This window comes from Castor canadensis, chromosome 2 (assembly GCF_047511655.1).
Source record: "Castor canadensis chromosome 2, mCasCan1.hap1v2, whole genome shotgun sequence".
Taxonomy (NCBI): domain Eukaryota; kingdom Metazoa; phylum Chordata; class Mammalia; order Rodentia; family Castoridae; genus Castor; species Castor canadensis.
Window position 1 is genome coordinate 81657449 of NC_133387.1, and position 23909 is coordinate 81681357.

Genomic DNA, 23909 nt, shown 5'->3' on the forward strand with positions numbered 1-23909 from the left:
CTCTATTATGAAGACCTAAAATTTTTGTCAGTGAAATATGTATTCTCTGAGCTTTAACTTCATCTTTCAATAGCATAATTTATGTGTAAGAAATTAGATGATTCTCTATCAAATGTCTATTTGGATAATCTGAAATTTCCAAAAGCTGATAAATTCGAGTCATGATTTTTTCCCCAGTGCTGATCTAGTTAAGTGCGATTTTTCCTCAGTGAGGATTCCAGAGGTCTTTGATTTTCCAAACAGAATGTACAGAGAGCACCTGTTCTTTTACAAAATATCAATACAGAACAGTTTATTCCAGAATGTAAAATATTTAGTGAATATGTACTTCCTGAGAAGCCTTTTAGACCTAATTATATCATCTCAGCAGTTTTTAAAACCCAGAAAATTTAAGATGCTCTCTAAGAATATAGCAAGTAATGTTTCTTGCATGAAGTCATTACTATAATAATCCTGGCTACAGAGTTCATGTGCAGACCACTTGTTTGAAGGAGAATTATTATTCTGTATCTTGGTTTTTCCTCCTTCCCTTTCCTATACGGATGATTTTAATACCTCTACCCAGACTATGGATGCTAGTGGAGTCCTTATATATCCTGTCAGTCATTGACTAAACCTTCTCCGAGTGTAGCTCTGGGGGCTGAGAATTCAAAGTCAGATGAGGTATAGATCTTGCATGTAAGGAACACTTTAAATATACTTCCTTGTTTTGGTAGACCCATAAGCAGTAAGAGATTTTGATAGAAGTATATATAGCAAGGAATCATCACTTCCACAGTGGAGGCTTTAAAAAGCTTTATGCGAAAAAAATTACAGGATTACATTTAATGTCTCAGAAGATTAGTGGGCATTTGTCAAATAGACTAGTGGAAGAGAATCTGAAACAGAGAGCTCTAATACCAAGTAGCAAAACCCATGAAACAGCTAAGCAGTTTGGAGAACTGAAAATGGAATTAAGATGGGTGTAGAGGGAAGTGTGGAATGGGAGAGATGAGGCTAGAGAGGTAAGCAGGGCCCAGATATGGAATTCCATGGTTGACAGATAGCTTAATCTTTGCCTAGAGGTAGATAATTCTTCCTCTAGACCCAAACATACTCGAGGGGCCAATTCCTATCAGTTACACTAGTTGACAAGAGCAATTGTTTTCACCAAAGACTCTGCCTTCCTGGAGTCCCTATGCTTTCTCCGAGAACCCTGAGCATAAGTCACTGGGGAAGCTAGTTGTGTACAGTGAAGTACTGATAACAGGAGTATGGACCTAATGCCAGCATCAAGTAGCAAATAATTGTAGTTACCAACTAAGACATGATCTGCTCCTAAGCTGAGACAGTGACTAGGAGCTAGAAAGAGAACAAACCAAAGGGAGAGTAAGGAGTTAATATTATCAGCTCATGGTTATTGATTATTATTGGTAGGGAAAAAAGTAGGATCAAGGGTGATTTCTAGTCTTCTACCAAGCAAATGGTGTTGTGATTTATGGAGAGATGTGTTATAGGAACATGAGTAAATGTGTGGAAAGAGATGATGGTTTTTCCTACTAGGCATTGAACGATAGAGGTACTTCTTAAACACTCCCTCCCAAGAGTTTATACTCTGGAATGGAATCGTTGGGTATAGTATATCTGAACAATCAGTTTTAAGAGATAATGTCAAATGGTTTTCCAGTGTTTCTAAGTTTATTTACTCATCAGTGCTTATATAAGAATTATGGGGTCTTTCGGAGAATAGAGTTAGAAATCTTTACTCTTCATACACATAGATTGCTGCATTGAATGCTGTTAACCACCTCTTCCTATGAGGAAACATTCTCACCTCTTACTTTTTTTCTACTCCTATTATTGAATGAAAAAAAAAATGTGGACACTATGTTTTAAAAATGGTTTTGTTCAACATAAATTGAAGAACTACTTTGAATACATTTTTATGTTTTAGAAATTGTATTGTTTTCACCTGAAATGACAAATGCTTAAGGTAAATGAGCCAGGGGCTTGTGACTCATGTCTAATCCTAGGTACCTGGGAGACTAAGATAGGATCTCAGTTTGAGGCCAGCCCAGGCAATAGCTCATGAAACCCCATCTTCAAAATAACCAGAGCAAAATGGACTGCAAGTGTGACTCAGTGGTAGAGCACCTCCTTTGCAGGTATAAAACCCTGAGTTCAAACCCCAGTCTCACCAGAAAAAAAGTAAATGCTTTCTTGTTTCTTCACTTAGTTGTTGTTTTTTTTTAATGAGAAACGAAAAATATTCACACATAGAAAAACTTAAAGAGGATATGGGGGGAAAAAGACTAAATTGGTAGAAATAGATTTTTTTTTCCTTATTTAATGCAGTAAGTGAAAATTGGAAAAAATAGTGTAAAATAAAGAAAATTAGTGGGAAATGTTAATTTGCTTTCTTTAGTGGAGATACCCATTTGCAGTATAATAACAAGAACAGAAAAATGTTGACTTTACCTTGGTCACATCCCAAACAAATCCACATTTGTAAAATCCTTCAGTGGATCTTTCAGTTCTGACCTCCAGTGCTAAACATTTTCCTTGATTTTCTGTTCTTTTTAATTTCTGTATTACTCTATATAATTGCCTCAGGGTTACAGATAGGTTTTCCTTTGTGTTATAAAGATAAGACAGCATTGAAAGCAAGAAAGAGCAAAGAACTACCCCCAAGGACTGGAATGCTATACCTGGAATGCCTTTGTGTGTCCCTCCAATGCAGGTGATAGCATGTCCATCCTCCACTAGAAAGTCACATACCTCAAAGAGCTTTCAACTGTTACTAGTGTTGTTGTTTATTTCGATTGTTTATTTTCGGGGCCTTTTTAAAACTATTATTAGTTTGTTCTTCCTAATATTGAATGCCTAAGAAATGCTTGTGATAGATATGGCATAGTCCAAAAGTTGAAGTTCATGAATAACTGGAATGTTGTGGAGTATGAAGTAATGAATACTAATTACTCCTTTCATGTCTGACAGCTCCCTGCAGACCAATATATCAGCCCAGACTTTAATTTGGTTCAAGTAATGGTTTCATCAATAGTGCATTAAATCTGTGTTTGAGAAGATATACAGTTGAACCTGACCCACACAGTAGATACCTCTGTCATAAAATGGCCACAGGCTGACAACATCTGGGTAATTACAAATAATTAAATCCACCAAACTCCAGACAATCCTAATTTTAAATAAAATATATCTTACCGAATCAATCGACAGAAAACATATCTGGGAAGATTTATCAATATGTACTTTTTCCAAAGCAGATGTACTGGCTTACATATTAGAAAAGTAGCTGACTGTGAAGTAGATAAGATATAATTTTATTTATAAAATTATGTCTCTTTAATCTTTCAAATCCCCCAGATATTATTGAAATTATTTTTTAATTTAATCTTAACTAGAGTAACCATAATGCAAGATGAATTTCACGTGTTTCTCAGAATATAAATATTTTTATAAGGTGTTTTACACTTCATTCTATATTCTCATATAATTATCCGTTCAACAATAATCTTTAAGCATATCCCTAAAAAGACACATAAGTTTGGCTATTGGAGCTGCTAGCCATTTGATAACAATTTTCATTTCTTCAGAAATAATAAAAAGGAAAACATTTTGTAGGCATTTATTTTATAATGACTTGGTTTCCTGAAAGTTGAATTAAGATTAATGAGAAAAATTGCTCATTAATTAAAAACCTTTCAGTATATCAACTATTATTACGTTACTGTTCTTGGAATTGATATGCATGGTTGTATTATGGTAGACTGTAGATGTATTTGAACAAGATATTGGGTGGGATTTAAAATAGACATGTTAAGTTAAATCCCATGGTGTGGAAGAATGGACTCTTTTGAGCTGGAAATAAGGTGATTTTAAAGAAATTCCAGAGATGTGTGGTTCTGGCATTGTGTCCCTGTGGATAAGACCTGTTCTATTTGCAAGGTCATTCATACTCTCCTATGATGGAACTCAGCATTCTAGTCTCCTTACTTCTAAATTCAAAATAAAGTTCTGTTGAGATACAAAAACTTCAAAAGCTTTTCCATTCCTAAGTCCAGTCAGGCTTTTTTTAAAATAGTATGATATTGAGGGTCTACAGCTAATACATTTGCACTGTGGTCTTGCTAAGACTTTAACCAGGCCATAGGTAAAGAACCTTTGATTTTTTTCTTCAAAAGGCAATCTCTTTAAAGAAGCAAACATTAATAAGCCCAGAATTTCTTTGTTTCTGATACCATGCTATAATATTTAAATATGGTTGTATTGAAGTGTGTGTGTGTGTGTGTGTGTGTGTGTGTGTGTGTGAGAGAGAGAGAGAGAGAGAGAGAGAGAGAGAGAGAGAGAGAGAGAGAGAAGGGAAATAATCTGCTATGGTTTCCTCTTTTAGTATTCTTTTTTTCTGTGCAGTGTTACCTGGAGTTCTGAAACATCAATCTTTTTTTTTTTCTTTTTAAAAATCCTAATTGAAGTTTGCTTTTATCTTAGAAGGACATGTTGGTTACATTAACTGTGTGAAGCAGTAAGACAATTAACTGTTTCTATTCAGGACTTCCTTCCTGCTTTTCCCTGAACGTCTTGCCAGCTGTGCAGCTTTCAGCCAAAACCTTTCTTGAGGAAACGGGTTTGACCAACTTGCACAGCCCTTCCTGCTGGGGTTGCTAAGTTACAACTCCCCTCGTGCAGCTCACTACACCTGAGCTTTTTGGCTACACTCAGCTGTAGCTGTGGGAGCTCACAAGTCTAACCTAGAAGCTTTTAATTTTAAACAGCAGGACATGCAGTAAGGCTTTTAGATGTCCATTGAAAAGTTGATTTCTTCTCTGGAGTATGGTTTTTTTCACCCCAACTAGTGGAACTGTATTATTTATTTACTCTAAACCCTACCTACTATCTCTTTATCTGACAAAATGGCACTGATGAGGCCTCCAGAATGAAATGCCTCATATTTGGAGAATATGTTAGCCATCTGAATTGTCCATGTTAGAGTGAGATACCTTAATATAAAAGTAAAGTGCCTTTAGGAGCTCTCGCTCTAAATCCCAAATTTTGCAAGTCTTTCTAAGAGTCTTACTGCAGGCATTTGTAGTAAAGACACTGATTTATAGTTGGCCTTTATCCTAAATGAAGTACGTTGTTTTCCATGTTTGGTTTTGGATGGCCATAAAAAATAGTATTGAAACGTGTTCTCGTATTCCAAATACCCAGTCACTAGAGAAATTCATTTGGGATTTTATGTCCCAAACTGATGCCATTTTCAACAGTAACTGTACTAAGTCTGGAGATCAATAAAGAGAGCCTTCTTTTGTTTCCAGATATGCTTTCTAGAAGATGTCCAAATGTCAACCTCTAATTTCAGATTCTCATTGAGGTTACTCTGGCACTGCCTCTCCCAGGTCACAGAGATTCAGGATTTCAGAAAACTGCTTATGTGGCCCAATGTCAGGATTGGTCTCACAGAAGGGCTAGGAAAATTAGCCAAGAAACCCTGTCCAAGTGTCTTCAAAGTAACTTGTGTATCTCCACAATGATAATGAACTTCCATGCCCTGAAATAACTAGATAGCTCTTCATACCACAGCACTTTTTATTTTAGCTGAGTTTTTAATAAACTTTGAAAGAATTTTTGTTTGTTTTGGTGGTGGTGGTGGTGGTGCTGCTGCTGCTGGGGATTGAACCAGGACCTCAGCACTTTCTAGGCAAATGCTCTACAACTGAGCTACATGACCAGCCCCTGAAAGAATTTTTATATACCTAGTATATCTGACTTTTATGCAAACCTAACATATGAAAGCCGAATTGTAACGGTTAATGTGTACTTATAGATGATTCTCATTATTATAAAATAATTAATTCTGCTAAATATTGTTTTTCTGAAGGTCAGAAGGTACAAAACTTTTACATAAGTTGAGTGGCTTTTTAAAAATATTATGAATTAAGTAATTCACACTATAAATATACTGACCAAAAATTATAGATCTTAGGTTAGGGTTGAGCATTTTGATAATCAGTGTAGTTTTCTTTCATAAACAAACAAAGACAAAACTTCTAGTCAAAGATAAGCAGGGCCATGTACTCTGAGCTGTGTCTGTATCTTTTTCCTAGTGGCCATAGATTGGTACTGAGACAGTCATGTTTTCTCAGTACCCTCTTGCAATGGACGGTCAGACAGCTTGACACAGACATTACAGGTGGCCTCTGTCAGAACAAATTAGCCTGCAATATGATGCAGTGAAATGAACTTTATACTAGGAGTCTAGGGACCCAGGTTCTAGTCCCAGCTCTCCCACTAAGTGACGTGACCTTGGATAAGTCATAAACTCTTTGGGTTCATAAAAAGGAACAATCCCTAGGGGCACTGCATGCTCTAAATTTATAACTCCTTTAGGTAAAACAGAATGTTTTTGACTCATTACATGTCCTAGCCAATTAGACCATAGTGTTTGTACTGGGAAAAATAATTTTATTTCAGTTCTGAGTTCTCACAATCAGTTTCTCACCTCCAAACCAACAACTGTCAGTCAGTGAGAAAGGAGAAGAGGAGCTCACTTCTTGGAGGGTGTGTAAACCCCTCTGGGAGCTTTTGTACTCCAGATTCAGACATTCTACCCCCACGTGGTCCTCACTGTGATGCTGTGACATGGCAGTGTGTTCTGTTCTGGTAGCAGTGAGGCTTGAAATGGATTAAGAGCCTTTGCTTTTAAAAAGGAACCAGACTTCCCAGTTCTGTGTTGCTCTTCTATTGCTCCCGTTCAAATCTGGGAACCTTCTCATTCATGTCTTTCACAGAAACAACAAAGTGATTCTGTTTGCTTTCCCCACTCCTCTGGGTTAACTCCATTGTTTTTTGGATTCTTCAAATCATGAGAGAGTATTAACAGTCTGTTTAATTTTCCCAGATAGGAGATTAACCAAAAATTAACCTAGCAGCAATGATAAAACCCACTGACTCATTATGCTATTTTGCCTTTCATAGATCATAAACACCCCAATTGAGGAGAATTTACTATCCCTGGGAAATCTAAAGCTATCAAATCCTGTTTCTGAGCAAAATGTAAAACCCAATTTTATAGGCAGACATTCTCCTCTTTCCCATAACAGAGCTGCCCCACCACCCCTCTCCACCTGCCTCTGACTCTGTCCCTTCACAGAGAGAATCAGACCTGTCAAAGCAGATATGCTTCTGGTTCTCAAACTGGGGTTGGTGAATGTCCCAGGGTATAAGTGAGCATATAGGGAACTACAGAATCAGAGTCATCCATGAGACACCTTCTAGAGCATTGCTGTAACAGGAAAATGAGTCTGGTCATTTTACAAGTTTGCCAATCTCTTTCTAGAGGGACTTCTCGCAGAAGCCTGAACACTCCAACAGGCTGAGTATCTTTATCAGAAATAGAAGGACCAGATGTGTTTCATATTTTGGGTTATTTTGTATTTGGGGACAGTTGCAAATACATAATGAGGTATCTTGGGGATGGGACCCAGATGTCTAAACAGAAAGTTCATTTATGTTTCATGTACACCTTACACCCATAGACTGAAGTAATTTTATACAATATTCTTAGCTCACATATTTTGCCCAGCCTGTCACATGAGTCAGGCGTGTTCTGGCATCACATTGGTGCTTCAAAAAGATTTTGAATTTTCAGCTTAGAGATACTCAACCTGTACTTTCAAAAATAAGCTAATCATCTTGCTGATGGCTTGTTTTGATTCTTATGCACACGTAGGAACACAAATATGGACACACACCACATATATCTCAAAATGAATTTGACTTCTTACCCATAGTTCCTAATCCTGCCAGGGTTAAACTGCCCCATAGCACAGCAACAATGAAAATTCCAGTCTTGATTGTCTTGGTCTTCTTCATTTAAATTTAATTTTTTAAGCATAGAAATATTTAAATTCTCTTTTCTTCTGGGAGTATAGTTAATGGTTAGAACATGAAGTTTATGAAATATGAAGTTACACCTGGTGAAAATTCATGAACCAGTGAGAAGATTCAAACAACCTGACATCATATGTGACAGACATGCCATCCTCTAAGACTTTCCACAGGGGAGAAATGAATTCAATCCAAGATGAAGTTTTAATCAGAAAACCCTAGGATGCACACAGAGTTTTAGGTACTTTATTATGGAGATACAAATGGGTACAAACACTGGTGTCTTTTAAGTGTGAGACCTAGGCAGTAATTACATATCACCTACACTCTTGATATTTTATTTAAAAGCCAATCATACAAATCTTGAGTTCTGGCTAGAGTAATATGGTGGCCAGCACTAGCAAAGACTTTCTCAAAGCTCCCTGTGCTTGCGAGATCCATTTTGGAAATTGTGGCATGAGAAACTTAAGTTATGGGAGATGTTTTGATGATGCTTTCACTACAAATGTCATTGAGTAAGTTGTCAGCCAAAAAGAGGTAGGTTACACAGAAAATTGTCCTTGTCAATAAGATCGTGCTGATACACCCTCATTATAGTCAAAAGATAAGCATGACTCTCTGAGAAACTACAGATAGCATGGTTACTTGCTTTACACATTGTTAAGAGTCCAAATGTTAATGATTTGACCTCTTGGTAGATTAGTGCTCTTTTTTGCAAATGCCTTTAGTGAGATATAACTCATACACCAAACAATCCATTTCAGATGTACAATTAAAGTATATAGTTTATTGGTCTTTAGGATGTTCCTAGAGTTGGACCATCTGTCACAATGTGATGGATTGTGGTGTGTTGCATCATCACAATGAGTTTTAGAATTAAAAATCCTAAGTAACTACTCATCTACTTTCTGTCACTATTGATTTGTCCATTTCTGGACATCTCCTACAAATGAAGTCATACAAGCATGGGATTTCATGATTGTCATCTTTCACTTGGCATAGTGTTTTTAAGATTTATCCATGTTGCAGCATACAGTGGGTCCTCCATATCCATGATTCTGCATCCATAGAGATGGTGGGCCAACTTAAGGGACTTGAGCATCCTTGGATTCTGCTATCCACATGTGGCCCAAGACTTGTAATGTAGTTCAATCCTTTTCATGTCCAAAGAAAAAATGTTGATCACATTTGGGTTATTTCTACCTTTTGGCCATCACAAATAATGCTGCTGTGAACATTCGTATACAAATTTGTTGTGAATATGTTTTCAATTCTTTGGCGGTATGTCCCTAGAAATACAATGACTGGGACATTTTGAGGAACTGCCAAACTGTTTTTCAAAGTGTTTGCTCCACTTTACATGCCCACCAGCTATGCGTGTGAGGGCTCCAGTTTCTCCTCATCTTCCCCAGCACATGTCTCCATCTGTGCTTGTTATGGTCTTCCTTTGCAGGTGAGATGGTAGCTCCCTTTCACTTGATTTGCATTTCTCTGATGACTAGTGATAGCATCTTTTCCTGTGTTTGTTGTCCATGTGTCTGTTTTCTTGTAGAATAGAATATTTAGATTGTCTTTTAATTAGGCAGCTCTTTGAACTTTATATACCTATAGTATAGGAGGGACTTGAAACAAAGTTTGCCTGAATCTGGACATTTCCTAGAAATAGAACCATATAATATACAGTCCTTTGTGACTGGCTTCTTTCATTTGGCCTAATGGTGACATCTGCATGTTATCTTTGAAGATATGGCTATCTTCTGACTGAGCTAATCTTTGAACTTTACATGTGTGTTACATTGAGGGTATTTGCTACATATGAGTAAAATAAACAATACATGAGTCAGCGTTTGAAATACTCACAATGCCTGCTATGAGGAAGTAGTGATGATGCTTGTGTGTGCAGAGACCTTGTTTGTCTTGGTTACGATTATATACCCCATACCTAAAAAACTCTCAACAGCCTGGCATAGTGTAGGTGTTCAGTCAATGCTGGTTAAGTGAATGAATGTTTGGTTGCAGTGTATTTCTTGATAACACAAATGACTGAAGATATATTCTTTGACCAGGTATGGTGGCACACACCTGAAATCTCAGATACCTATGAGGCAGAGACAGGAGGAATAAGGTCCAAGACCAGCCTGAAAAAGAAGTTAATGAGATCCTATTTCTCTCTCTCTCTCTCTCTCTCTCTCTCTCTCTCTCTCTCTCTTTCTCTCTATTTATTTGGGGGGTGGGCAGCACTGGGGTTTGAGCTCAGGGCCTCAAGCATGGTAGGCAGGTGCTCTACCACTTGAGCCACTCCACCAGGACAAGTTAGTTACATCTGTAATCCCAGCTAGTCAGGAGGCAGAGGTCGGAAGATCATGGTTCCAGGCAAGCCTGGACCCTATCTGAAAAACAAATTAAAAGCAAAAGAACTGAGGGTGTGGCTCCAGTGGTAGAGTGCTTGCCCTGAGTTCAATCCCCAGTACTGAAAAAAAAGTCATATATATGATTATTTAGGTGCGCATAATATCAACTAGAAAAAATGTTCAGATTTGTGACAAATGGTGTAAGGTCCATGGTCTATAAAACAAACTCAGGGTCAGGGTCACTATCCTCATGAGATGTACTAGCAGCCTGCCTGGTTCACTAATAATACTTTACCTGTGGTTCATTCACTTCTAAATGTTCTCAGCTTTCTTGTTTTTAACAGTGATATCAATACTTACATTTAAAAAATTGTCTTTTCAATAAAAAAGGAAAGTACAGTGTACATGGGTATATACTGGTTTAGTCAGAAGTGAGTTGCTAGCTAAATTGCTCATTTTCCTCCAGAAAAGAACAGAATGCTAGGATATACTGATAAAGTAAAAACAAGCTAGAACTAGATAAAGTGAATGAATTCAGCTTTCAACTTAATAAAGACTGGCTTTCCAAGGGGCTTGTTGGCAACTCCTTTTCAAGCTTACACACTTACCAACTGAGATGTTTTTTATGCCAATGTGCAATCACCCTGTAGTGGGAACTCAGTCTCAGAGATGGGTGAAGATGGTAGGTGACAAGCCTGCTTAGTCCTTCAGGAGTCTTAATTCATATTCAGGTGACTAAAGCTTTAGTGATATAAGAAAATAATAATTTTTTATAATCTCCACACATGAAATCAAGTCGTCTCATGAAAATGTCTCTAAATAGTTACCAGTGGATTATAGGCACCTTCCTACTGTGTACACAAGACAAGTAGACAAGTTGTGAGCAAGACAGTTATAAAACACGTGCCAATAGCACATGTTTCTGAGACATTGCCGCATCTCCTCAAATTGTTTTTTAAGAACTGTTGCAAATAAATGCTGGACCTGTTATTTAGTGTCTTTTCTTTTAAAAATACCAAGTATCTCAAAATTGGTAAACTCTGTGAAATACCATCTCACCTGTAAGTCAGTGAGATAGGTGGCAAATATTTTTTCCTCTCATGGGTTATTTAAAATAGCCTATTTAATTTAAATCTAATATAAATTTTGCATAAAAACCTATCATTTTGCTTGTAACATCTCTACAATCAAAATGTTCTATACATTTAACAGGGAAGACTCCAGAGTATTTGTGAGTTTAAGATAAAGTAGAAAAGTGAGAAGAGGCTCCTGACTTCAGCCACAGTTGCAGGTTGCTTCTGTAAATTTCAATTCTACATAGTTCAGGCCACCTTAGCTGGAAAGCTTGAGAAGTGCCAGTGTTCATGGCTTTGCTTTCTCTGTCTGTTGAATGAATCAAAAGGTTTCTATCTACTATATTCTAATACCAGGTTCCTAGCAGAAAAGGAAACACAAACAGGCCAAAGATAGTTAAAAAATAATTTTAAGTATGTATGCATTTTTAGTATTTTATTTATAGAAAAATTAATAAATTATTGATGGTATTTAATAACATAGTATATGTGTATTTTAATATTTTACAAAAATATTTCACACTTTTAAAAGCACATTTAAAAATAGATATATACTTAATATGTGCTCAAATATATACATCAGCACATGCATGTGTTTTATCCTTAAAGAGTAACAGTATGTTTTATGATTTTATGTGAAAATGCTTTGAAAATAAGTAAAAACAATCACAATGTTTAATATAGGTTGTTAGGAAAAACGCTGCTCATAAAGAAAGCTCAGGAGAAAAGTCTCACGTCCAAGAGCAAGGTTTAATGGCAGGCCCGAACTGCCAGGCTGGTGGCGGGGGGAGAAATATGGCGCAGCACAGACTCTGAGCCAGGAGTCCTCCCGGTAAGGGTGGAGCTTGTCTTAGAGCACGGGAATTTCTGTTTAAGGGCAGGGCTGTTATTGGGAATGGCTCCATTTCTCAAGTGAGGCCTGAGGATAAAATGGCCGCTGATTTACAAAATGGCGACATTATTGTTCTAGCATAGGTTAAATCACAGGAGGCATAATAAAATTGACATTTGCTGTTATACGATTGATTGCATTTTGTTACAACCATGTCATGGGTGAGTACTACTGTTGTCACCAGTTCACATGTGAAGAAATTTATCCAGAGATTTAGAAGATAATTCCTATTCTTCCTATATTTTAGGAAAACATGGAGTAGTGGAAAACCTTAATCTCCTGGTCCTTTGGCCTAGGTATATTATCAGAGACCCCTTCAAGGCCTCTCCTGAATATCTGTTGTGCCCCCTGTAGGTATATCAGGATTGGAGATAAAGAATGTGAATTTAACAAGAACTTCCGTCTTATCCTTCACACAAAACTGGCAAATCCTCACTATAAACCAGAATTACAAGCTCAGACAACCCTCCTCAATTTCATGGTCACGGAAGATGGTCTTGAAGCCCAGCTGCTGGCAGAGGTTGTCAGTATTGAAAGACCAGATTTGGAGACACTCAAGGTAAAAACTATTAAATCACTCCACCACCCTGTGTACAAATTATATTCAAAACACAACCATATAAGATAGGATTCTTGCCCTCCAAGGTCTTGTAATCTAACTGAGAAAATCAAAAATACATGTGAAAAGTTAAGAATTCCAAGTTCCTCTTGATAAGTGCCGGGTAACTAGGTTATGCCCACAGGCAGGAGATGGTCCTGTTTGGTGCTTAGGACCAGGACAAGCACAGAGGCATATCACTCATTGTAAGCAGGGATATAGACGTAGTTATGTACCCAGGTAGGTTGGGTGATAATAGGTCAATTTAGTTGGAGGGAAAAAGAATGCACATAAAGGAGAAAACACTTCAAAATATAGACAGAGGCAACTTTCTCAATAGAACTCCAGTAACAGGAAATAAGAGCAAGACTTGCAAATGGGATTGCTTCAAATTTAAAGTTTCTGCACATCAAAGGAAACAATTATTAAAGTAAAAAGACAGCCTACAGAATGAGAGAAAATTTTTGTGAGTTTTTCATCCAAAAAGGGATTAATATTTAGAATATATAAAGAGATCAAAAAATGAAGCATCAAGAGAGTAAATAATCCAATTAATGGGCAAATGAATCAAATATATTGAATAGATAGCTTACAAAAAAAGAAGTCTTTAACATCTTAGTCATAAAGGAAATGCAAATCAAAACGTCATTAAGATTCCATCTCACGGGGATCACCGGTTTCCGGATCCCTCTGCATTCTCCAATATGCAGTCTTTCTCTTCTCTTTTCTCCAACTAAATTCTCTACAAATAAAATCTTTCCGACCTCTGCAAAAAAAAGAAGAAAAGATTCCATCTCACCCCAGTCAGAATGGCTATCAAGAAAACAAATAGGGCCAGGTATGGTGGTACACATTTACTGGGGAACTGGAGATGGGGGCTGGGGGTAGCATTGGGAGGATGACAGTTGGAGGCCAACCCCAGGCAAGAATTTAGCAAGACCCCATCTCAGAAGACCTGCAATCCCAGCTGTGGTCAGCAGACCACAGGTAGGATGATTCTAGTTAGAGGCCAGCCCCAGGCAAAAAATGTGAGACCCTATTTGAAAAATAACCTAAACAAAAAGGGCTGAGAGTGTGGCTCAAGTAGTAGAGTGCTTGCCTAGCAAGTGCAAGGCCCTGAGTTCAAATTCCAGCACCACCAAAAAAAGAAAAGAAACAAATGCTAGGAAGATATAAAGGAATAAAAGGAACTCTCACCTAATACACTGTTGATAGAAAATAAATTAGTGTAGCCAGTATGTAAATCAGTCTGGAGGTTCCTCAAAAAATAGAACTGCCATATGATCCTGCTATACCCCTCCTGGGCATATACCCAAAGGAAATGCAAGCCAGTATTCAATAAAGACACCTGCACAACCATGTTTATAGTAGCACTATTCACAACAGCCAAGGTAAGGAATCAGCCTAGGTGCCCATCAACAAATAAATGGATAAATAAAATGCAGTATATATACACTATGCAGTGTTATTCAGCCATAAAGATGGAATTGTGTTATTTGCAGGAAAACGATGGAACTGAAGATCATGTTAAGTGAAGTTAAGTCAGACTGAGTAAAGACAAGAACTGCATGCTTCCTCTCATATGCAGACTCTAGATCTATAAAGAAGGAAGTGAACATTAAAGGACAGCTATTGGATGGGAGGAAGCAAGGGAAGTGGGAGGAAAAGAAATAAAAGAGCAAGGGGAAGATAAGATGATCAAAGTACATTGTGTGCACATATGAAAGGGTCATAATGGAACCCATTTAAAAATTTTACAAGAAGGTTTTTAAAAGGAAGGGGATGAGAAGAGTGAGGGAGTGAATATAATCAAAGTATATTACATGCATATATGGAAATATCATGAAGCCTCTCACTTTGTAAATTAATGCATGCTAATAATTTTTTTAATGCAAATGAATTATGGAGTAAGGTTGAAAAAATTAAGGAGCTTGTACTTAACAATTTCTAAGTACATTAAGAAAAAACACTAAAAATAATAAAATTTAGCATTAAATACACTGCAAACAAGAAAACATCAGGGTAAGCCTAAAGACGTAGAAATAAGGCAGCAATAAAAATGCAAAATCAGAAAATAATTTTTAAAATTAGAGAAACAGAAATTAGCAAAAAAAAAAAATCACTAATTCTAAGGGGATAAAGAAACTAGTAGATAGACCAATCAAGAATAAAAGAGACAGTTAAGAGTATTAAAAGGAATAAATGGTACGCACATAGATTAAAATGCAGAAGAATAAATTTGAAAACTGAAACAATGAATAGTATTTCTGTGATGTGAAAATTAAGAACAATTAGCTTGTTGTTTTCAAATTTTTTCCATGTTGTAGTGTGTACAATTTTGAATTCCTCTTTCTGCATGAATAATATTCCTTTGTATGAATAGATAGCAGTTAATCCATCCCCTTATCAGTTGATGGGCATCTGGACTGTTTCCCCTTTTTAGGTGTAATGGATACTGCTTTGAACATCTTGTGCAGGTCTTTGAGTGGACATTTGTTTTCAGTTCTCTTGGATATCCATCTAGGAGCAGAATTGCTCAGCAATACAGTAACTCTGTTTCCATTTGATGGCCAGACTGGTTTCAAAGTGGCTGTGACATTTTACATTTCTACTGCTCCATCTTGATAGAGGTGAAGTGCTTCCTCCTGATGTTTAATTTCCCAGAGTCCAAACACGTGGAACATCTTTTCAGTATTTATTGGCCTTTTATTTTTATTCTTTGGGGAAATGTCTATTTAAAAACGTGTATTTTTAAAATTAGATTGTCTTTACTGATGAGTTGCAGCAGGTCTTTATATATTCTGAATATTAGATAATAATCATTGGATTATTATGTACAAAAATTTTCTCTTGTTCTATTATCTTTTCATTCTCTTTTTGATGATGTCCTTTGAAGAACAAGATCTGTACTTTTAGCCAAGTCCAGTTTACCTATTTTTTATTTGTTGCCTATGCTTTTAGTGTCATTGACTGATACAGCTCATGAAGATTCAGTCTTACGATTCTTTTGGAAGCTTTATAGTTTTAGCATTTAAATTTAGGCCTGGAATCAATTTTAAGTTAATTTTTATATCTATTGTAAGGTAGGTATTCAACTTCATTCTTTTGCAAGTGCATATCCAGTTGTTCTAGCAACATTTGTTGAAAGCATTATCTTTTCTTCTTTGACTTACTTTTGCTCCTTGTCAAAGATCACTTGACCATATTTCTGTGGATCTGTTTCTAATGTCTCTGTTCTGTTCTGTTCTGTTCTTTTATCGATATCACACTGTCTTGATTACTCTAGATTTTTAAGTCTTTAAGTCAGGTAATAACAATCTTCTGACTTTTTTCTTTCAGTGCACTATGGACAATTCTGGATCTTATCCTTTCAAAGGAAGTTTTAGAATCAGACTGTCAAATTTCACAGAGATTTTGATTAATATTGCTTTGAATCCCAGACATGAATAATTGATGTAGTAACAATATTGAGTTTTCCTATCCATGAATGTAGAACAACTCTTTTTTTTTTTTTTTTTGGCAGTAGTGGAGTTGGAACTCAGGGCTTTGCAATTGCTAGAAAGGTACTCTACCACTTGAGCCTCTTCCTTAGCTCTTTTTTGCTTTAGGGTCTCACTTTATGTCACCTTGAACCACTATCCACTTATTTATGTGTCCTGTGTAGCTGGGATGACAGGCATGCACACTGCACCCAGCTTTTATTGGCTGAGATGGAAACTTGTGAACTTTTTGTTCAGGCTACCCTGGAAACACGATCTTCCCAACCTTTGCCTCCTGAGTTGCTAGAATTACAGGCTTGAGACATTGCACCCAGCCCTCATCAGAGTTTTGTAGAATTCTCCAGAATAGATCTTCAATATATTTAGTTAGATTTATACCTAAATATTTTAGCATTTTGATGCTAATGTAAATGATATCGTGTTTTAAATTACAAATTCCTGTCAGTTGTTGCTGGCCTGTAGAAAAAAAAAGTTGCCTTTGTATATTAACCTGTATCCTGCAAATTTAATTAGTTTAATTCTTTGGAATTTTCTACATAAAACAATCATGCCACCTATGAACAAAGACAGTTATACTTTTTATTTTTCTTCTTTTTTTTTATTTATGGATTAGTTAGAAGTTTCAGTATACTGTTGAAAAAAATTGGTGAAAGGGGGCTTCCTTGCCTTGTTCCCTGTCTTTGGGGATGGCAGAGGGGAACATCTAGCATCTCACCATTAGGTACAATGTTAGCTGTAAGTCTCCTTTTTACATATTCTTTATCAAGTTGAGGAAATTCCTCTCTCTTTCTACTTTGCTGGCAGTTGGATTTTATCAAATATTTTTTCCTGCTTTTGTTGATCTGGTCATATTTTTCATCTTTAGCCTGTTGTATAACAGATTCCATCACTTAATTTTTGAATATTGAACCAGCCTTGCATACCTGCAATAAATCCCACTTGATTGTGGCGTATAATTAATTTTATACATTATTGGATTTGTTTTGCTAATATTTTACTGAGGATTTTCACATTTATGCTCATGAATGATATTGATACCTAGTTTTTCTTTCTTGTAATGCCTTTATCTAGTTTTGGTAATTATAGCAATGCTGACTCTACAGAATGAGACAGGAAGTGCCATTTCAGGTTCTATCTTTTGGAAGAAATTATTATTTCTTAAGTCTTTGATAGAACTCACTAATTGCAATCATTTGGACCCAGTACTTTCTTTTTTAGGAAGGTTATTAATTATTGATTCTATTTCTTTAGTAGATCTATGCCTAATCAGATTACTTTTTTTCTTGCCTGAATGTTTTTACAGATTGTGTCTCCCAAATTTGTAGGTACACAGTTGTTCATAATAATCCTTTTATGTCCATGGAATCGTTCTGTTTCCCCCTCTTTCATTCTGATATTAATACTTCATGCTTCTCTCCCCCCACCTTTTCTTTCTTTCTCTTTTAGCCTGACTAGAAGGTCATAATTTTATTGATCCTTTCAAGAAACAAGCTTTTAGTTTTATTGATTTTTTTTTCTTTTACTTTTTTTTTTATTGTGCTGGGTATGGGTACATTATGACATTTACAAAATTCTTACAGTATAACAAATAACTCATACTTGAATTTATCCCCTCCACCATTCTCCTTTATTTCCCTTCCCCACTTCCTGAAACAGTTTCAACAGATACCATTTTTCCATTTATATACATGGATACACAGTATTTGCAGCATATTCACCCTCCATCACCGTTTCCCCACCTCCTTCCCCCTCCCAACATTACCAGACACCCCCCCCCCCCGCCACCCCTCAGGACCTGCTCTGCCCTCCTGTTCTCCAATTTTATATAAGGAAAAAAAAGAAGAAAAATGTCATTTTTGCTTGTAGGATAGCTACATGAGGAGTTTCCTTGGGCATTTCCACATACATGTATATTTATAGTCCAATTTAAGCGACTTATTGGCTTCATATTTTAAATTTCATTGATTTCTGCTCGAATTTTTATTATTTCCCACTTGCTTTGCGTTTATATTGATCTTTTTTCTCTTGTTTCCTAAGGTGAAAGCATATATAATTTGCTTTAGATCTTTTCTTATATATGAAGTCAGTGCTGTAAATTTTCCTTTAGGCACTGCTTATACTACATTTTTACAATCTTATGTAATGGCAGTTACATTTTATCTTCATTTTAACTTATTCCAAAATGTTTTAAATTTCTCACAAAATTGCTTATTTCCTGTTATTTTGAAGTGTATGTTGTTTAATCTCCAAATACTTTGGTATTTTCTAGCCTTTTTTGTTATAAGCTTCTTATTTAATTTTATAGTGGTGTAGGAACATACTTTCTGTGATTCAAACTTTTACAGTGTGTTTTATGGCCCACTATTTGGTCCATCTTGGAGAATGTTCCATGAAAAAAATTTTGATTTTGCTGTTATTGGAAGAACTTTATAAATGTCAGTTGGTCTAGTTGATTAGTGATGTTTAGTTCAGTTACATCCTTACTGGTCTGTCAGTTATAGCTTTGGGAGTTGTGAGTTCCCCAGCTACCACAGTGAGCTTGTCTTTTTCTCTTTGCGGTTCTATCACTGTCTGTCTTATGTAGTTTATACTCTGTTGTTAGGTTCATAAACGTTAAAGATAGCTACACTTTCTTATAGAATTGAGCCCTTTATTATTAGGTAATACATCTTTTCTTGGTAATTTTCCTCATTCTAATATCTGATCTGCTTGAAATTAAAATAACTGCTCCAGCTTTCTTTTGATTGGTGCTAGTATGATATACAATTTTCTATTCTTTATTGTTTTTTGTTTTGTTTTGTTTTTGAGGCACTGGGATTTGAGCTCAGGACCCTCACGCTTGCTAGGTAGGTGCTCTTACTACTTGAGCCACTCACACCAGCCCTTCTTTTTCTATTCTTGTACCTTTAATCTATTTACATCTTTATATTCAAAGTTGGATTTTATAGACAACAGATAGTTGGGTCCTGATATTTATCTACTCTGACTGTCTCTGTCTCTTAATTAATTTATTTAAACAATTCACATTCTAAAAGATTATTCATATGATTGGATTAATATCTACCATATTTGCCATTTTTTATTTATTTACTCATTTTCTTTTTTTCATTTGGTTTTGTCTTTTCCTCTCTTTTTGCCTTCCCCAATTTTAATTAAGCATTCTATATGATTTGTATCTCTTCTCTCTTAGCATGTATACTATACTTCTTTCTTAAAAATGTCAGTGGTTGCTTTAGTCTTTGCACCAGCTGACCTACATCCACTTTCAATTATACTATACTGCCTCATAGGTAATGCAGGAAACATTTCACAGAGAACTCTGATTTCTTCCTTCCTACCTTGTATAACATTGCTGTCATTCATTATATTTATCCATAGTTTCCACTGTATACAAAAATCCACTGAATATTTTAATGCTCCTATTATTTTGAACAAACAGCTCAGTTAAGAAAAACAAAATACCTTCATTTATTCCTTCTCTAGCACTTTCTTTATGCAGATCTGAATTTCTGATTTGTTCTCCTTGCTTATGAAGAAATTATTTTAAGCACTTATGGTAAAATAGGTCTACCCTGTTTTTGTTTGTCTAAGAAAACCTTTATTTCTCCTTCACTTTTGAAGGATAATTTGACAGGATGCAGAATTCTAGTTGGTTATTTTCCCACAATTTTAAAAGTATTCTACTCCTTTTCTTGGCTGCTTAATTTCTCAACAGAAGTTCCCTGTAATTCTCATTAATCCTCCTCCATAAGCCAGGGATTCTTTCAAGATTTTCTTTGTCTTTGATTCTCTGCAATTTTAATGTGATAAGCATAAGTGTAGAGTTTTAGATATCCTTCTCTGTTAATGTAAGCTTCCTGGATCTGAGGTGTCTGTTATCAATTTTGAAAATTCTTAGCTATTGCTATTTTCAGTATTTCTTTTGCTCTTTCTTCTTATTCTGGTTTTCCTATTACATGTAGGTTGTACCTCTATAATTAATCACCTTTACTTTGTAGTTCTTGGGTATTCTTTTCTTTTTCAAACTTTGTTTTTTCCTTTTTGTTTTTCAGTTAAGAAGTTTCTATTGACACATCTTCAAACTCTCTGATTCAGCAGTGTCAGCCTACTTCCTGAGCCCATCAAAGGAATTTTTCATTTTTGTCACAGCATTTTTTACTTTTCCCTTTTGATTCTTTCTTAAAGTTTTCATAACTGTTCATACATTGTCAGTGTGATCTTGCATGCTGTCCATTTTTTTCAAAAGAGCTCTTGTTACATGAACCATAGTTATTTTTAGTTTCCCTTACAATTATTCCAAACTTTCTGCCATACTTGCATCATGTTCTGAGATTGGTATTTTCTCTTCAGACAGTATTTTTTTTTTTTTTGAAAATCAGTCATGATGTATTGGATAGTTGGAAATGAGGTAGAATTTAATGTAAAATTTTTTGTTTATGTGGCTATGACATTGAGTATGTTTAATGTTTACTGCAACTATGGCTGTCATAGGCTTCAGTTTTCTCCAGTATCCTTATTTTTCATTTCCCTGTTGTTTTGAGTTTCCCTAAAACTCCTTACTTAAATAAAATCTGTTTCTTGGCACTCTCTCACTTATAATCCGCTATTATACCAGATACATTAGAAGGTAAACATTCTCTATTCTTATGATTAACTCTCAGGGGTTTTTGAGTAGACTGAGTCACTGGTCTGTGACCTTCAGAAAAGTTTTTCCCCTCCTGTGTGAGTCAAAAAGTCTCAAGAGGGATGAACTGTGTAATTACCCTCACCCTAGGCCACATTAGCCCTGGTAAAGTAGTTTCCCTCGTGGGCAGGCTTTTGCTAAAGGAAATAGAAAGTTTTAGACATGTCTAAAATGGTTGCCTTTCCCCTGAGCTTATCACAAAATTATTACTTTATCCCTGCCCCAAGCAGGAGTGGATTTTTCTTCCATCTTTACTGTGAGAACCTGGTAGGTCTTTTAGAAGTGAAACAAAAATGTATAAGGCCCCCTGTGAGTGGGACCCCAAAAGGTTTTGACTCTCCAGCTCTGCCTCCAGCAACTGGTCAGTTGGATTTAAGTGTTCCAATAGTGATTCTCTGCATTGCCTATCCAGTTTTCAGGATGGCAGCTTGCCCTGTGACCTCAGTTCCCTGGTAGAACTGCTGCTTAGCTTTTTTTCTTGTTGTGACAAAAGAAGTGAGTCTCCCATGCTCTTTATGCATCAGAGTGGAAACCAAAAGTTTCTAATATATTCTTTAATGTATTCTTCCTGGAGGTTCATGATGGAAAACGATTGTGATAAGTGCTCATACTCTAGACCGTGGAGTCCTAGCAGATCTTAACATGCCTTCTGAATTACTAAAAGAAATTTTAAAACTTATCAGTATGGTTTTAATGTTAAATGTGTTTTATGGTATATATATATATATATATATATATATATATATATATATATATATATATATATATATATATATCATATACATATATATATATATACATAGATGCCATGAAGTTTGAGATAAAGGAAACTCCCCTTGACAAGCATGTATAAAAATTACCATTTCTCACACATTTCTTGGTTCACATTAGCTGGATTTGACAAAGCACCAAAATGACTTTAAGATCCAGCTGAAGCACCTAGAAGATGACCTCCTCCTACGCCTCTCTGCAGCAGAAGGGAGCTTCCTAGACGACACCAACCTGGTAGAGAGATTGGAGACGACAAAGGCCACCGCAGCAGAGATAGAGCGCAAAGTAAGAAAGGGCAAAAGATGTCCAGTGGGGTTAGGGCTTTATTTGAATTCAATGCTTGGGCCAATAGTGTAATCAAATGTGGGAAATTCTCTGGGGGGATGGATATGTTGTAGAATTCAGGTCACTTAACAAACCACCCTCAAAAATTGGACTGTGAGGGACTTAGGATGAAGTTGGGGGCAGTTGAGCTTCCATTTTTAATTCCACAGAGATCCAGTTGTTCAAGTTAGACTCTGTTAGGCTATTATTTTTCTTGAGTGACCAGACTTGAAGGAAATTGGAGCCTGCTGACTCATATAGTGGAAAACCTAAAAAGGTTTTCCTGTAGTTTCTCACTGCAAGTTTCCTAGTCTGTTGGACATTTTAAAGAAATCCTTACAGCTAAAGGTTTGTTTACAGGCCTGTAGTGGCAGGAGACTGACAGTCTCCTGCTGTTCTCAAATGCATTGTTTACACTGGAAATATGACATTTCCTAAAAGCCAGTAAAAACTTTTGTGAAGTAGGCCTCCTGCTAAATGTACAACATGTGTCCTAATATGCAGTATACATAGTATTCACTTTGGACGCTCACACGTGGCATTAATTCTTAAAATTCCATAGTTCCAAGTCAGAATTAGACTCTGATTTGCTTTCTGGAAATCCTCATTACTAAGTAATCTATTAATTACCCAGCAGAAGCCATGTCACTATACATCCAATATATGCATCTTAAATTAAGCAAGGAAGTGGAATCCCAAATTACTCTATCCTTTTAAGTAAGTGAATCCTAGGTGGCTTCTAAGATTGTAAAGATTAGGGCAATTAAGTAAATTAGTCTTAGCTTCAAAGTCAACTTCTAATTGTCTCTTAAAATGTTGCTTCCTATCTTCTCAATATATCACCATGTAGTGACTTCCCTTTCTGCTGTACATTTTATTTTCCTTTATACACAAATATTATGAGTCAAGCCCATAGAAACACTTAGGGGAAAACGTTGTCTCTTACAAAGCTATAGACCCAACAGCAAGTAGTTCTAGAAGAAAAGGAAATAGACATTTTGACCCTTGAATAAAAATGAATATGTTGGTTGATGATGGTGGGTTTTCTTTTTAATTATCTCTGTGACTGTGCCCAGAGGCTAATACATAAAAAATAAATGGAAATATATGAGCATATGGATGATATGGTGCAGTAAGACTAAAATAGTCGAGGGTCTTCATATAAAGGCTTTTTAGTAATCATAATTATTGGATGTATTATTGACCTTGGCTGTTTTTATATACCTTGTTGCCTAATAAATTTATTGGCATTGAATTGACCTGGCAGACTTTTAAAAGCCATCCCTAGGAGGTGATATAGCTGGGTTATTAAACCCTGAAAGAGAAAGGGGAGGTAGGAAGGTGACATTCTTCAGAAACAAATTCTGTAAAACCAAAGACACTTAGGTTTGTTTAAATCTGTAGTTAATACAACAGCTAGAGTTACGTCCATTTTCACTGAAACTCAGTGGGTTAATAATTATTTAAAATCTAATTTTAGAAAACCTCACACAAAGATGCCAGGCATGTTACCTATTTTAATAGCAATACTTTCCCCATTTCAAATATGTCCTTCTGTTCCTAGGATATGAATGGAGAAAAGTTGCTAATTCTGTTTGATCCCACTATAGGTGATTGAAGCCAAAGAAAATGAAAGAGAAATCAATGAGGCCCGAGAGTGTTACAGACCAGTGGCAGCAAGAGCTTCTCTCCTTTATTTTGTTATTAACGACCTCAGAAAAATCAACCCCATCTATCAGTTCTCCTTGAAGGTAATGCTGAATAGCCTAAGAAAAATTGAAAACCTCAGAAGATTGGATTTGTTTCTGGAAACTAGGAATTTATGTCTA

General features: G+C 36.1%; 1 protein-coding gene across 1 annotated transcript in view; it reads left to right on the forward strand.

Annotated features, from left to right (window-relative positions):
- Dnah11 (dynein axonemal heavy chain 11) overlaps window positions 1-23909 on the forward strand; it is a 302556-nt gene that overhangs the window by 239737 nt on the left and 38910 nt on the right. The window contains 3 exon segments of the mRNA XM_074065140.1: window positions 12558-12762; window positions 21877-22041; window positions 23691-23831. Of these exon segments, the coding sequence (XP_073921241.1) occupies window positions 12558-12762; window positions 21877-22041; window positions 23691-23831 (511 nt within the window).